The sequence below is a fragment of the Ostrea edulis genome, chromosome 7, assembly GCF_947568905.1.
Source record: "Ostrea edulis chromosome 7, xbOstEdul1.1, whole genome shotgun sequence".
In the NCBI taxonomy this organism is placed as follows: Eukaryota; Metazoa; Mollusca; class Bivalvia; order Ostreida; family Ostreidae; genus Ostrea; species Ostrea edulis.
Window position 1 is genome coordinate 13,477,388 of NC_079170.1, and position 16,793 is coordinate 13,494,180.

Sequence of the window (16,793 nt, forward strand, 5' to 3'; positions counted from 1 at the left end):
GTAAAACTTTAAGTCCACATTGGTGCCCCGCTCTGGCTCGTGTTCTCAGTGTAGTCATTACTATATATATGAGATAAGAACTTCTATAGAATTGACCACAGCGCATCAAATAACAAACTCTCGCTTTTCATCAATCTTTCAGTTCTGCTATAGAAGCACACAATTATATTGTAATACCTGTAGCATACTTTTGATAACTTCGCACTCATATTCTCGCGCCGATTCCCGTCAATGTTTTCTATTGATTCTGAGAGAAGATAAGGAACGACGCGTGGCAATCAAATTCATCAACGATGCATAGTAGAAAACCCTGAATCTTTCTAGAAAATTGGAAATTAATTGCATCACTTTCCGAGAAAACAAAATCATTTCTGAACATGTCGTAGCCAAACTAATTAATATTTATTTAACTGGCGGCCCCCACTTAATTTATATGTGGTGGCTGCCAATTGGAAAAACAATGTAATTCGTATCGCTGAGTGATTATTTTGGAAATATTTAGAATAGTACGCAAACACGCAGGATCGTTTTTCAAAATGTATAGGGACAGTCGGAGGAAAAATTGGCTTCTATAATTGTTGACAAGCAGAAAAGGAACCTAAAATGTCTCTTTTGTCCAAACGTCGTACTCCTAAATTGGAGGGAGGGGGCTCCGTTCATCCTTCAATTGATCAGTTCATTCATTATTACATTTTTACCATTCATTACTACCACCAAAAGAGTGGGGTGGGGGCCAATCCGCCAATTAATCTTATTTCACATATGAAAATATACTACTCAAAATTTGACAAGGATCATAGAGATTTTTAAGTTTAAAAAATTAATAACTGCATAACTGGCAATATTGTGTCCAAGTGAAATCAAAAACGTCTTCAACAAACTTGCACGTGCATTTCATGCCATGGGAAATGCGTTTCTCATCACAGTTTATGCTTGTGCTACCATTGCACGATTTTCACTCAGTCATCGGTGTCTGATTCTTTCTAAAATTGCAAACTCACTTGAGTGTTTACACTACATTTATCAACACAATACCCCCTCAACGTGTAAGGCGTCGCCTGACGAAAGAACAACTGGGCAGATGTATTGGAATGCTTGACGCTGGCTATTCACAACGTGACATTGCAAATGCACTAAACGTCAGCCAGAGCGTTGTAAACAGGGCCTGAAACCGACAGCAAACTTTTGGTACAGCAGCACACCGACATGGGGGTGGTCGTCAGAGGTCGACAACCCAACGCCAAGACCATTTTGTGGCTCTTCTGGCACGACGCCATCCTTTCTGGACAGCAACCAGCCTACGTAACGACCTCCTGAACGCCTCGGGGATGAATATATCCACTCAGACGATACGGAATCGGCTTCACAATGCAGGTCTCAACTCGAGAAGGGCATGTGTTCGAGTCCCTCTGACTGTTCGACACCGGCGGGAGCGATTGGACTGGGCTGAAGATCATGTCACTTGGACACAGAACGATTGGGTTCAAGTTCTGTTCACCGATGAGTCCAGGTATTGTTTGGACTTTACAGACAGGAGGCACCGAGTGTGGTGACGGCAACGTGAACGTTTCCATGATACCAACATCGGTGAACATGACCGTTATGGTGGTGGTTCCATCATGGTCTGGAGTGGAATCAGCAGGGATGGAATAACAGATCTTCATGTCCTGGAGAGAGGAACAATGACGGGGGTGCAGTACCGGGATGAGATCCTCGATGTTTACGTCAGACCCTACGCTGGTGTTGTTGGTCCTTAGTTCATCCTGATGGATGACGACGCCCGTCCTCATCGCGCCAGGGTGGTGGAGCAGTACCTTCGGCAGGAGACAAGTGTCCGTATGGACTGGCCAGCGCGCTTGCCGGACTTGAACCCGATTGAGCATGTATGGAACATGCTGCACGTTGCCCTTTCACGCCGTAGAACACAACCCACGACTTTAGCAGAGCTCGGAAACGCCCTCGTGGAAGAGTGGAACAACCTTACCATTGGAAACATCCGGGTGCTTATTGACAGCATGGCTCGACGTTGTCAAGCCGTCATTGATGCAAAGGGAGGTCATACCCGGTATTGACACTTCATTGACTAAGTGTAATGATGGACTATCCCCCAAAACTGTGTAATTCTTTCTCTGGTTTGCTGTTAACTTTTTGTAATGAAATGCCTTTTGGTGTTGTTATCAGATTTCAAGCATTCTGTATTGATAAAAGTTCATGCCGTTCATGAATTTTCATTCATAACCTGAGTAAACACGTTTCTGAGTCAAATTTATGTCCTTTGTTATGTTAGTGGTAAATTACACACGTATAACCTAGTGATCCTTATCAAATTTTGAGTAGTATAATTTAGTTTGCATGTGAAAATAACAGAAATTGAACGTTGTCAAAAAATGGAGGGTCAGCCCCGTGGTTCTACGTATTGAACATTACAATCGAAAAACAATAATTTAATGCTCTTAACTGTATATATATATCACATACATATTACTAAGCATTGGGGAGGGATTGCACCTTTTTCATTTTGAGAGAGAGAAAGAGAGAGAGGAGTTGAATAACTCGCGACAGTCATATGAATGATTTAAATTGAGTGGCGGCCGGCATATAAATTAAGTGGCGGCCGCCAGTTAAATAAATATCAATTATATACCCTGGCACCTATCGGCTTCCGTACCAAACTGTATCATGGTGTGTTCAATCAACTGACTGCAAATACAATTTTGTACTCTCTGGGGCAATATTGATATCGCCTACATTTGACCAAAATGTAGGTTCAGTCCATTTCTAACAGTACATAATAAACAGACCACTTAATCTATCATAGGTCATGTCTAAGATATCTATATTTAGGGGTGCATATATTTGTAGAAAGCATGTACACAATGTCCATTTTAAATTTCGCAACAGATGCCACACACGTATCACATTATCAGGAAATGCAGTTCTCTGCACATTGTATAGAAGTATTTTGATTAAGCAGATTCACAAGATTTCTACATCGAGTCAGTAACATCATTTTCTGTTGAAAACATTTAGCATTAGAGAAATATAAAACGCTTACTATCTGCTCTCCATCCAATAACTGACTATCGATCTGTTTGCAACGTGTCGACCAACAACAGGACACAAACCTATTCAGACAATTGTCTCCTGCCTCATCAAAACTGCATAGGTAAATGAAGCTAGTGCTAAGAATTACATATCCCCCACCCACTCAAAATGCTAATGAAAACGAATTGCATGTGGGTTGAGTTTGGAGGAAAACTGAGGTTTATAATTCTGTCCATTCTCTACAATATTTCAGTAATTGATAAATTTTCGTTTTGGCGCATTGAATGTGCAACATCACATATCATTTTAAGTTGCATCTTTTACCCGAATTTACAAATTGATGTTGCACATTCTATGTAATTGCTTGTTGCAATGCAAGTCAATTCTGTTTAGTGATACAGTACCAGGAGTTAAAAAGTAAAAAATATGCATTTCTGCATAGCTTAGGAAGTATACAATACGGAATTGTAGTAATGTAGAATCATTATGTGTGAATATATAAGAATACAGATTCGAATTTTATACCATCTGCTTTATTGGTGTTGCTTTTATCGGCGAACTTCGTTACCCTATATTTAGAGTTATATACCTTTACTCTTTAATAGTACATTCGAACCCAAGCGATATAATTGTGGGAATACCTTAACTGAATGTACCATGGGTGCGAATACTCAATACAGGCAGGTTATTTTTTTTGGCCAGTGTTTATAAACCCCCTTCTTCCAAACAGTCCACACTCGACGGTACAGCTTGACTTGACTTGTATCATATCATGAAAACGTGTTTTTTTTTAAACCTTGACTTTTAATATCGCTTTGTTGAAAGAGCTTTAAAAGGATTCGCAATTCTTTATAAATAAAACCACTTCAGTGCACTCTTTGTACGTACACCTGTAAATAACGTTGCAATGGGTATTGTAAATCTTCATGGAAGTTTGAAGCTATCCAACATGCAAATACATTTCAGATTTTTTTAAAAATGAAAGATAGATTTATGAATGTTCTGTATTCATTAGGCAATCAAGATATCTCGATTTATATATTGTTTTTTTGTTTTTATTTCTCACGAACTAAACGTTTACAGAAGTGAAAAGACCGAGTTCAATAAGAAAAATATGAATAAAATAAACAGATTTCAAGACATTATAAGCCAAGCGACCCACCAATCTTAAACTACTCATCGTTATCATTGTCACAATAAAGTGTCTGACACAGGCACCTGAAGTATGGATATTACTACTCTCCCCATTTTAAATTTTTTTTGGTGGCAATAATTTCTCTGAAATGTGTGAATTCCCGGTAATATCTCATCCCTCTAATAAAATAATAATAATAAAAATGTATTTTGTTATACCGGTAGAAGGCCAATCTCTAAAGCTTACAAAAAGCGTGAATCGATTACATGAATCGAAAGAGGGATGAGATAGACCAGGAATCCACACATTTCAGAGATATTATTGCCACCAAGAAAACAATATGTCAAAAGGGGGGGGGGGCGGGTAGTAATATCCATACTTCAGGTGCCTGTGGTTTCTGATAGTTTGACCCCAGTGGGTGTTCAGGGTTTAAAATATATAGACACATTTTGAATACAAGAGCCGAAAATGAAAATAACAAATTGATATTCACCAACCTTATTTCCAGTTTCGTTATCGAGCTTGAACGCAGTGTATTTTAATTCAAGTTTGATCATGTACTGTTTCAGATTTAAAGCTTTGTGATCCGATGTTCGTGTATTATTTTTGTATAGAATTACTTCAAAAGCAGACTAGTTTTTAAAGCTTTTAACTTTCATTTAATTATATGCTTGAAAACATTTGCATATAAAAGAAAACAATGAGAAGATATTTAAAAATAGTGGTGTGGTAGCGTGTACATGTATATATATATATAAGGCTGAAAGAGCGTAGAACAATTAACGAATTACTAAGAGGTATTCAATATTTTTTTCATCTAATGGCACGGTACTGTAACAAAATACATAGGTTTACACAGATACGATCATCGATGGTATGAATGTCTGAACTGGACAAGTGACCGTTACTTGAGATGGCCGTGCGGCAGTTGTTTGTAAACATCGATTTAAAATAAATCAATTCTGGATAAAGCAGGAGAAATAGTGTTTGACATGTCGTACAGCCTCATAAATGCGTACGTGCGATGATTTAACAGCGGTTTTATATTTCACTTGCTCGTTTAGTCTCCGTTTATCAGGGTTTCCAAATCAGTAATTTTTTTCTTCATCATCATTGCAATGGGTCATCCGAGTGACTCAGGTGATCTAAATATCTACTTTACATAAGGCTTACCTAAGGTTCAAAGGACGTTTGCATAATAATTTTATAAAGCGTATGTCTATTTCTCACATTCTACTTTCAATTCTGTCGGAATTTCCTGCCATTGAAATAGATTTACTGTGTTATCAAAATCCGCGCGCACATTGTTCACAACTGCAGCGTATTCACGAGGAAATGGCTATCATTGCAATTTATAAAGATAACTAAAACAAAATATTGGGGATATAAATATCAACGCATGAAGATTAAAATGATTACCAGTGTGAATAACTTCGCTGTAGAGAGTATCCCCATGTAAAACTTTAAATCCACATTGGTGCCCCGCCCTGGCTCTCGTTCCTAGTATAGTGACTACTAAGAGCTTCTTTACAATTGACCACAACGCATAAAATGACTAATTCTCGATTTTCATCAATCTTTCAGTGCTGTTAGAAGCACATAATTGTATTGTAATACATCCATCCTGCTTTTGATAACCTTGCACTCACATCCTCGTGCCGATTCCCGTCAATGTTTGTTCTCTTGATTCTGAGAGAAGATAAGGAACGGCGCGTGCCAAACAAATTCACCATCGAGGCAGAATCCTTACGGTAAATTCAGAAAACTTAAAATTGCATCACATTCCGAGAAAAATCATTTCTCGACCTTGAGCTAGCCGCCAAGCTGTATGATAATGTGTTCATTGAACTGACTGTAAATACAACATCGGTCTTTTCGAGGCAATGTTGATAGCACCGTATTTTACAGGATTGCAGACCCAGTCCAAATCTATACTCACGAACGTAAACAACTACCCTCTCAGATCGATAGTATCTATCATTATAACAGAATGCCTACATCACCAACAAGCATGTGCATATTATACCACACAGTGCAGTATAAACGGCAAACTTATCTAATCAATCGTGTTCGAAGTATTTTCATACAGAGTATATTTAAGTGATGTAGATGTGAAATGTCTCAGTAGGTGTCAAACACATACTACATTATCAGAAGGGGAAATATATATTGCATAAACACGTTAGTAAAATACAGATTCATAAGACTTCTACACCGAGCCAGTTAAATCATTTTGTTTCGAAAAGAAAATATAAAGTATGTACGTACTGCCTGCTCTCCGTCTAATTTTCGATTATATCGATTTGTCTGCAACGTGTGACACAGCAGCAGAATCAATACCTGAAACAGAAACTCATTCAGACAGTTGTCTCCTGTATCATCACAGTCTAGAGGGGTACGGAGGTTGCAACACACGCACACACCTTTAATATTGGTCATATTATTTAAAAAAAAAGTGAGCGAGAGAAAAAGAGAGATATGATATATATAACAGTATAATATTTATATTATTCCGGGAATTTCATCACTGCATTGATTCAATCTCTACCCAGAATTATCGTTCCTTACACTCACCGCCGATGTAATGTGCATGCTTTGGCTGCACAGGCAATTTCTGCATATCTAATTGTGTTTTAGTCGTCCAAAATATTAATTAAAATTAACAATGAAGAATTGATGATATGCTAAAGATATCTTGATCCCGATATTTATTCGAGGCAAACTATATCAAGTGATTGGACAGACGTATTTTTGCATCGATCGATCGGACAATTGTGAACTGTGTATAGCCTGCTGTTGATTTTGGTATTGCGAATTCAGTTAAAATGTTGTACAAGACTAGCTGCATTTTTGAGCTAGCAATAAACAGTTACTTCATATAATTAAATATTCTTTTCACTTAGTTCGTGACGTTTCTATATGAGTGAAAAAATGTCAAGTGAGACGTTAAATAAGATATAATCAATAATTAATCACTTAGTTCGTTAATCCCCATTTCTTTAAGGTTTACCAGCTAATTCTTTGGAACACCTTTTAAAAGAAATATTTAGCTCTTACACTTGCCAAAATCTTTCCGGCCCATAAATTAGGTGCTTGCACCAATGTTTACTTGTAAACACCTTTAAGATGATCCTGTCGCAGAAGGTATTGACTAAAACCCGGTCTCGGTCCCGGTCTTCGGTCTCGGTCCCGTGACTAAAACCCGGTCTTCGGTCCCGGTCCCAGATTTTTTTATTAGATAAAAACAGAATACATCAGAATATTTTAGCCCCAATTTCTCATTAATTTAGATATGACATATCATGCCTGCATTCTGATAGTTGATTGATAATATTATTGTCATCTTTCGTAAAATAATATGTGAAAATTCCGGGACCGGTGGGACCGAGAAGTAAAAATAGTGCTAAAAGCCGGTCCCGGTCTCGATATTTTTTATTTTTCTAAATAGCCGCTTTAATCTACCTTTTTATTAAAAATATATATAAGAGTGTTATATTCAATGACATTCTTTTGTATGCACATGTATGTTTCTGATTTATTGTATGTTTGTGTTTTATTCCAGTTTTCCTTTTTATGTCAAAATCGAATTCAACTACGTGATTTTTTTCCTCCCAAATGAACGCGTTATATTACACTTTCATAAAAAGATAAGGATGTAGAAGAACACCTGACAATGTTGGTGTATTCCGAACCGGGTCTCTGTATATGTACATGTATACGCGGGTTATTGCGCTCTCTCTTCTCTCTCTCTTCATCTCTCTCTCTCTCTCTCTCTCTCTCTCTCTCTCTCTCTCTCTCTCTCTCTCTCTCTCTCTCTCTCTCTCTCTCTCTCTCGCTCTCTCTCTCTCATTTACGAGTGTATCGTGAGAATCGCATTAATTTGTTAAATTATGATGTTATATTAGTTGTTATAATCAGGGAAGAAAAGTCTCTATGTAAATATTAGAGTAATACAAAGTAGAGTGCACGTGCAAAATATGAGTCCAGAATGTATGATGTATGAAGTACTTTAAAAATTATGTTCATTAGTGAAATGGAAAAAAAACCAACCAAATATTGTCCTTAAATGTTATTATAATTATTGAAACATGATGAATAATTGTTGTTGATAGCAAAACAAAATTAATGTGCACTCTTGTCAACAACACCCTTCCCCGGCCCTTTCCAGAAAGATTCTGAATATAAGAATAATACTTTTGAAAAGCAAATGTTATACTCCCGTAATCGGATATTCGGGGCGCATTTATATAGTTTTTGGTCCATCCGTATGTTTGTCAGTAAAAACTTGCACCTTCGGCATAACTTTTGAATGCATGTTGATAGGGTTTTCATATTTCACATGTGTACTCCTTGTGACAAGACCTTTCATTACATGCAATTCTTCACCTTTCAAATTTGACCTACTTTTGAAAATCTTTAACCTTAGTCCTAACTTTTGAATCTGAAATTTATTTCTTAAATGAATTTACATGTATGTCTTGCATATTTATAAATGTAGATTTCATTGTTTGTAAAGTGAGTTTATGTCAAATTTATGCACTTTGAAATATAAGATATTTGGAAAATAGGAAACAAACAGTTTTGTGCAGCATAATTAATACATATATGTTTGTACATATGCCTATATTGCTATTTACAATAAATATAGTTACCACATACTATTACAGTAAAACATACCATAGGTTATTTGAAGATCATCTAAACTCAGAGGATATTTTCTGTATAAGTATACAGAATCTGACATTTTTGGTGAGCATTTGCTCTATGTATGACACACTTTTATAGATACTATAAATATATTAGGTGAATTTTTTTAAAGCATTGTATCTAAAAGAACCACAAATGAAAAAAAAAATATAAAATAAAACTAAGTATCAAATAAGAAAGGAAGAAATATTTTATACTTATTATTTATTGGTTATATACAAATATATGTAAAATATATACCCATATAAAGAGATCGGGTTCGGAATACAAAACAGGAATCTTTGAAAACTGATTTTGACAGGAATAGAAGAAATAAAATAAATGAACAAATATATTAACTGTAAATTACAAACAAATACACCAGGATAAGTACATATATATTATTTCCCTTCTACATCCTTATCTTCTTATGAAAAGGTAGTGTAACGCGATCATTTGGGACAAAATGTCACGTACATGTATAGTTGAGTTCGGTTCGGACATAAATATAAAGAATATTGGAATAAAAAACCTACACACACAATAAATCAGAAATATATGTATACAAAGGGATGCCATTTAGTATCACGTCCTTATCTTTTTTGATGAAAAGGTAGATTAAAGCAGCTACTGAGGGAAAATGTCGAGACCGGGACCGGTTTTTAGCATTGTTTTTATTTCTCGGTCCCACCGGTCCCGGAGTTTTCACATATTCTTTTACGAAAGAAGAAAATAATATGATCAATTTACTATCAGAATGAAGGCATGAGATATCATACGTAAGTTATTGAGAAATGGGGCTCAAATATCATGATATATTGTTTTTATCTAATAAAAGTATCTGGGACCGGAACCGAAGACAGGGTTTAGTCACGGGACCGAGACCGAAGACCGGGATCGAGACCGGGTTTTAGTCAGTACCGTCGCAGTAGGCCTAATGTAAATCAACGCATATGTATGTATTTAAACTATTGTCAAGTTGTCAACGTAGTCAATAATTCATTTCCATCAGGAAGTCTTAGATATTTAGTGATTGTACAAGTTCGATAGTATGTTTATTTACACTTGCAAACGAAGACACTACGTACGTCTATGATTTAAATTCTGTACTGTGGATAACACAACGTTGATCATTGATGGAACATACTGATATGATGTCTGATTGGAAACGATGATAGTGACGTTATATATGTTTTGTTTGGATGTTATTTACGTCACATTTGAGACTGTTTCACTCATCTAGATACGTCGATCAATTTTAGGTAAAGTGCCTCAAATTTTGTATTATGTATTTCGCGTATCTAGCCGCAGCAGCGAGGGATATTTATTGTGCCAACACCTACAATGACACGTGACCTCTGTTTGCAAAGGTCAAGTACGGTGATTTTCCTAAAATTTGAGTTTCATACACAAACATGTCTGTCATTCACTTATAGATTAATTTCCATGGCACTTTTGATGAAAATCACTTGGCTTGATTTACACGGCGCTATCAAACTTTCACCTGAGCGATCGATAATATTGGGTAGTGACATGGGTTATCGCCCTAGCTTAATGACGTCATTTGAGACAACTCGTCAACAAGGAGTAGTCAAAGAACAATATGTGTTATTTTATTTTGATAAAGATATATTGAAAGACACCCCACACTAATTTTGATTGTAGTTTTGAATGAGAAGTATGTAAACTTGAAAATCATGAAAATAACAGATCATGATCATAAAGAGGAGGGGGTGAGCGCTCATCCAATCCTGTTATTTTCATATGCTAATAAGGATATATAGAGTGACCCCCCTCCCCCAATATTCTTGATAGCAGTATTAAATGAGGACAATCGGCTTATAAATTACAAATTGAAGTCATGTAGCGAAGGATGACCCCCCCTCCCCAACGATTTAAGAATGCGAAGATCAGGCAGAATTCTTTCTTTAATTTGCTAATCAAGTATCAACTTCTGCTTTGTTCTCCACCCCCTCCCCCGAAAAAAAAAATGATGCTACATACCTGTTTCCAAGAGACTGAATATGTACTGGGTAAAATAAATTTTTTTGAAAAATTGCTTTTAATAAATATCTTGCACGTATTTTTGTTTTTCGTATTCAATTTGGACAGGCCTTTCCAGAACACCTTGGCGAGAGAGAGAGAGAGAGAGAGAGAGAGAGAGAGAGAGAGAGAGAGAGAGAGAGAGAGAGAGAGAGAGAGAGAGAGAGAGAGAGAGAGAGTGTGTACATCACCTTAAGATTACCCCAGTGTTCCCAATCGTGGAAGAGGGTGGGGGTACATTTAAATGCTAAATACTCGTAATATAAAGTTTTAGTAGCAATAGGCCTAGTAGCAATCTTCACAACACATGCATACTTTATAAGATTGATAAGAGTGTGGGTGTCATTAGGCAGGCCAAGTTCCCATAGTAAGGACATGGTTGTCATAAACAAAGAAAAAAAAGTCTGAATATTTATATCTATTCAGGTATAGGCTATATACAGCCTGCCCAATTGCCCTTGTTACATATGTACTTGTAAATGTGCATCTATTGCATATATGATATTAAAAAATAATTGCCACAACAATGGTCGACGTTTCGAATTGATCACTCATAAAGAAACCCCATGTCGTTGAAGACATAAATAATGATTTGCTGTTATTCTGTTCTTAATTTTTAAAAACTCTTTAAGAACACTTGGAATCATTATCTAATTAAACAGGTCAACGTTATTAGCTTTAAATCTGTTACATTATATTTGATATATTTGTATTAAAAATGCATGTAGTGTAATAAAGAATCAATTAGCAAAATAGGTAATAGACATTCGAACTACCTTGCTCTATAGATATTGAAATCTAGTGATGTAACGTACGTGTCTATTTCTGCGGAAAATGAAGGAATTTTGGTCCGAGTTTTGCAAAAAAGAAAATAAATTCGAGTTATTCGAGGATTATCCATATTTCTGCATTTTGTCTTTGGTTCAATTGTTTTTCCAATTTATTCCCAAATAATTTAATTTTGTTATATATGTTTCCGTGACCTTTAAAAGTGAAAGTATAGTAATTCCCATTTTTTTTATGCGCCTCTGTGTCTCAAAAGGCAGATCTATATCGTCTGCGTTTGTTATTTACAGATTCTTATGGCAAACTAATCCAAGCATTAATTGTTTGACTGGACATACTTATCAAATTGCAAAATAAGTAAACTTTTATCAGGTTAAATCAAGGAACAGTTTGCTTCAGTTTTATAACTTGCAAAAATTCGAAAACAGCCGATTTCCACATTCATTCTTTTTTAAAATTCATATAATTGTTCGCAGCCAACAACCGACACCATATTGATATTGAAAGAAGAATATTATAGGGTTATTGAACTTATTTTGGTGAATATTGGCACGAGTTGGCTGTCAAAATGCACGAGCTTGCGAGTGCATTTTGACAGCCAAGGAGTGCCAATATTCATCTATATAGGTTCAATAACCCTTTTATTATATAGCTAAAGTATTAAGCTGTTAAATTATATCCCTTTTCAATTAAAATACTCCAAAATAGACGAGAATTCATCAATATTGGCATCTAAGGTGAAGGTATGCAATATCAGCATGCATTTCTTAACTGTTCAATGTTTAACCCGTCACTAATACATGAAGCAAACTGATTTTGTGAATGGGGACATCATGATTTATGTACAGTAAAACAATTTGCTTAAGTAAATATCAAATACCGGCTCTGTCAGATTCGGAGGACCGTCGTCTGCCATTTAGAGTTGTTTACGTCGTTACGGTAACGTCAATATTGAACGCTCGTACTCGGAATGTTTTGAGCGCATACAATTTACGCAATGCAAAGTTAGCGTTCAATAAATTCTGAGGATATTGAACGCTAACATCCTCTAGATTTTACGCAGACTTTATAATAAAATATTTATTAGCTATATGATAATAACGGATATTTAAGATCGCAAAATATAAATCTGGTTGCTGCATGCAGAAGTGTTTGTGCTAAAGTTTATTCATATTGTAACGTGCCAGGTGTTTGCATAGCATCTAGATTCGTGCCCGGTTCACCCAAGTTTTAATGAACAATGATGAATTTTATGAATTTCACCTATCTGATGTTTATCTATTGCAAAAGGTACACCAAGTCGCAAAATATACAAATATCATTTGCACCTGTCTGGTGTTTGATATTTATCCCCTATGTACAATTGGCACTTTTCAGATATGCGCCTGTTTATAGCCACTGGCCTTACCACTGGTATCTGCCACCTGCCTGTAACAATTTTTGCCTGCCACTTGCATATGCTACCTGCCTAAAATGATAAAAGATCTTCTAAAATATTCTGTTTTGGCTCTTGTAACATAAATAAAATTTGTAGAGCTCTGTCTTGTATTTCTTGTGTTTACCTCATTCACAAATCTAAAAACATGTAAATACTCTGGAGTCATATGATGTAAAACTTTAAACATAAAAATAATTTTTCGATAAATAAAATAGTCAATCAAAGGCATCCATCTCAAATTTGATAGCATGCAAGAAGTTGACACTGAATGAGGTACTTTGATATGTAAAATGATCCTTGCTGTCCTCTTTTGTAATTTAAAAAAACTTATCAATATTTGTCTTGTTCTTTGAATCATGCCATACTGTACAACAATAATTAAAATGAGGAAAAACAATAGTATTGTAAATTTTGAGTAGTGCCTCCTTTGACATAAAAGTACTCAATCTCCTTCAAACACCTAGTTTCTGACTAAGTTTTTTTTTACATAAGGCATCTGTGTGATAAGACCACGTAAGATATTTATCAATGTAAACACCTAACAGTTTGGCACATTTGACATTTTCTATAAAAATTTCACCAACATTAATACAAAGGTTTCTACATTTCGATAATTTATGTGACGTTCCTATTGAAATACATTGTGTTTTCTTTAAATTTATTGTCAATTTGTTCTTATGCATCCATTCCATAGAATTTATAAGATCCTCCTTTAATTTTTTTCCAATTACATCTAAAGATTTATCAGAAACATCATGCGTGGTATCATCTGTATATATATTGACTGTAGAGTGCTTGAGACATGATGGGTAGTCATTTACAAACAAAATAAAAAACAGAGGACCCAATATAGAACCCTCAGGACTCCGATAATAACATTCTAACACCGCAAAGATGAAATCAAAATAAAATACACCTCAGAGTTGTCTACTTATGCTTCATATCGAAAATAGATATTAGCTGCAAACTAACATCTGAGCGTTATGATAAACGGGGTGATTTCAGCTTCTCCATCGTCAACTTCATATATCCATGTAGCAATATTCGATTATCGCCTGCATATGGTGTTTATATCCCTCAACCGATTCGATACGCAAGAGTTTGTTCTGCATATGATCAGTTTTTAAATCGAGGCAGGCTACTGACAAACAAGTTGATGGTGCAGGGGTTCAACAATCACGATTAAAGTCAGTATTTCACAAATTTTATGGTCGTTATAACGATCTACTTTGCCAATACAGCCTATCATTGGGTCAAATGTTGTCTGACGAGTTTCATACCGATTCTTGGGCCGTTCTGCACACGCTGATTTTGACTACAGATAGCTCCGTTTATCTGATCAAGATATGGGTTCACGGCTGGTGTGACCGGTCGGCAGGGATGCTTACTCCTCTTAGGCACCTGATCCCACCTTTGGTATATCCAGGGGTCCGTGTTTGCCCAATTATCTATATTGTATTACTTGTAGGAGTTATAAGAATTGATCATTGTTCTTTATCTTCGTCCTTCATGTATAAACTGTGATTGTTTGAATTATCAAACACCGACCCCACTCCCCTAAACAAAAATTCCAAATAAAAATATAAAATATAAAATCTTTTAGCTATTAACCTTAATTATATTTTTTTTATTTTGATAATTTTACATATATTAGATAAATGGTGATACGGTCATTTAATTGTGTTTTATCGTTGCGTTCCTCGTCTTACCCTCGCAAAGCGCCTCGGTGTAATTCTGAGGCCAGAGTGAGAACACGTGGGTCCCTTGATGTGCTAGTATTTGTAAATGATAAATTATTCAATCTTTTATATATTTTATTCCTAGTGAAAATAACTGTTCATTGAAAGCATTGATGAAAGATACATGGATGATCAAAGTTTTTCTTTGAAAATTGATGACAGTTTTCATAATAAAACATTGAATACGAACGGATTCCACCAGGATTAGAAGTACAACCAGCTTGTTATAGACTATTTTAACGTACATCTGGGCTTACAATGTATTTTTCTGTATCGCTGAAATAAAGCATAACGTTACTCTTCCTTGGAATGCGTCTCAATGAGACCGATTATTTCTGGATCACTGGTGACATTTCTGGGGTCCATGCATCGTTCGATTGTTAGAAGGTCAGGGTAGTTTTCAAGAAGATATCGACAGAATCTCTGAGACCTATTAGCACATGCGTTGTATAGAATAGTTTTTCCGGCTCTAGAGACATGGTACACAAATAATTTGCATTTGCTCACTAAGAACTGAAGTATTTTTAGTCTTTCTTCATCAGCCCCTCCCTTTTCACTAAGAAATAAGGCTGCATTCCAACCCTTTTTGCTCTCTTGTGTAACTAAATGCGGATAATTTTCTGCTATATATACACACATGTCAAACCTTCCATGGCGACATGCAATGTGAAGAATATTGATTTTCTGAGAGGACGGATTATCAGCTAGCAGTTTACATTCATCAATCAAAATTTTTAAAATGTTGACGTTTCCACATTTAGCTATGAAATGACCCGCATGTCTTCCTCTGTTATCCGTTGTGTGGACACATTCAGGTCTATATCGAGCAATGTATGTGCAGGCTTCAAGATGTCCATTTTCGCACGCAGAATGGAACGCAGATTTCAAGTCCTCAGTGGAATTGATCAGACGAACATTATTTTCAATCAGAAACTTTAGGATATTTGTGTTTCCTGACTTTGCTGCGTACTGAAGAGGATTCCAATCCATTTTGTTTTTTCTTTTGATTATGTCCTCCTCCTCCTCCTCATGTTCTGTGTTCAATGATCCACGTTTACTTTCTTTCTCGGAGACCATTTTCAAAATTTCTAAACTACCCCCAATACATGCCAGATGTGCGATAGATTCACCATATTTTGTTAATTTTTCGATATTAAATCCTTTTTCAACTATACTCTCTATGACAGTTTTTTTCCCAGCAAGTGCAGCGTAACAGAATGGAGTTAGCTCATTTTTATCCTTAGACTGCAACAAACTGTTTCCCACCTTTTGCAAAACTGTGTTGAAAATCTCCACATTGTCACCTTGAGCAGCTAGGTGTAGAGCTGTTCTGCCAATATTTTCTCTTTCACAGACATCTACTTCTTTGAATTTTAACAGATCGTACACGATATCATAACTTCCTCCATAAACAGCGTGATGGAGGACGGTCCGGCCTCGGTTGTCTTTCTTTATCAGTAAGCTTTTGTCGAAGGTTTCCGGCGCCGTCAGGGAATGGTATTTAGCCTTATCTCCATTTCGACATGCTCTTGCTAGATCGGAGAAAGCTTCATCTACATGAAATTACAGAAAATGGAGTAAACTAGAAGTAATATCTATTAAATTACAGAGCTATAGATTGAGTTACAGAGATGTCTATCAAGTTACAGATAATATTAAAGGACATATCTCGTGTTTTCAAAGTATACAATATTACATGCATTTTGTCTTCTTTATGCTTATAGTAATTGATTCTAATTGTTCGTTCGCCGAAAGGACTAGGGCCACAAATCCCATATTATGGCCCTTAAAATATATAAAAATGAAAGTAAGTGTTGAATAGGAGTATTGGTGTTATAAATATGTATCAGAATCCGGGGCTTAAAAAAGCATGTTAGATTTTAAAAATAGGAGCACAACTAAAGCTGTATACATACTAGAA

At 35.9% G+C, this 16,793-nt stretch overlaps 1 protein-coding gene across 18 annotated transcripts in view; it reads right to left on the reverse strand.

The window, feature by feature from the left end:
• The window catches only part of LOC125653811 (uncharacterized), a 73,965-nt gene that overhangs the window by 24,823 nt on the left and 32,349 nt on the right, over window positions 1-16,793 (reverse strand). For 17 of the 18 annotated variants that reach the window (XM_056143384.1, XM_056143387.1, XM_056143382.1 and 14 more), the window contains one exon: window positions 14,933-16,425. The exons of the other annotated variant lie outside the window; for it this stretch is intronic. In XM_056143384.1, coding sequence (XP_055999359.1) covers window positions 15,167-16,425 — 1,259 coding nt within the window. In that variant the 3' untranslated portion in view covers window positions 14,933-15,166. Of the gene's footprint in view, window positions 1-14,932; window positions 16,426-16,793 lie in introns of those variants that run through there. 18 annotated transcript variants of the gene reach the window in all.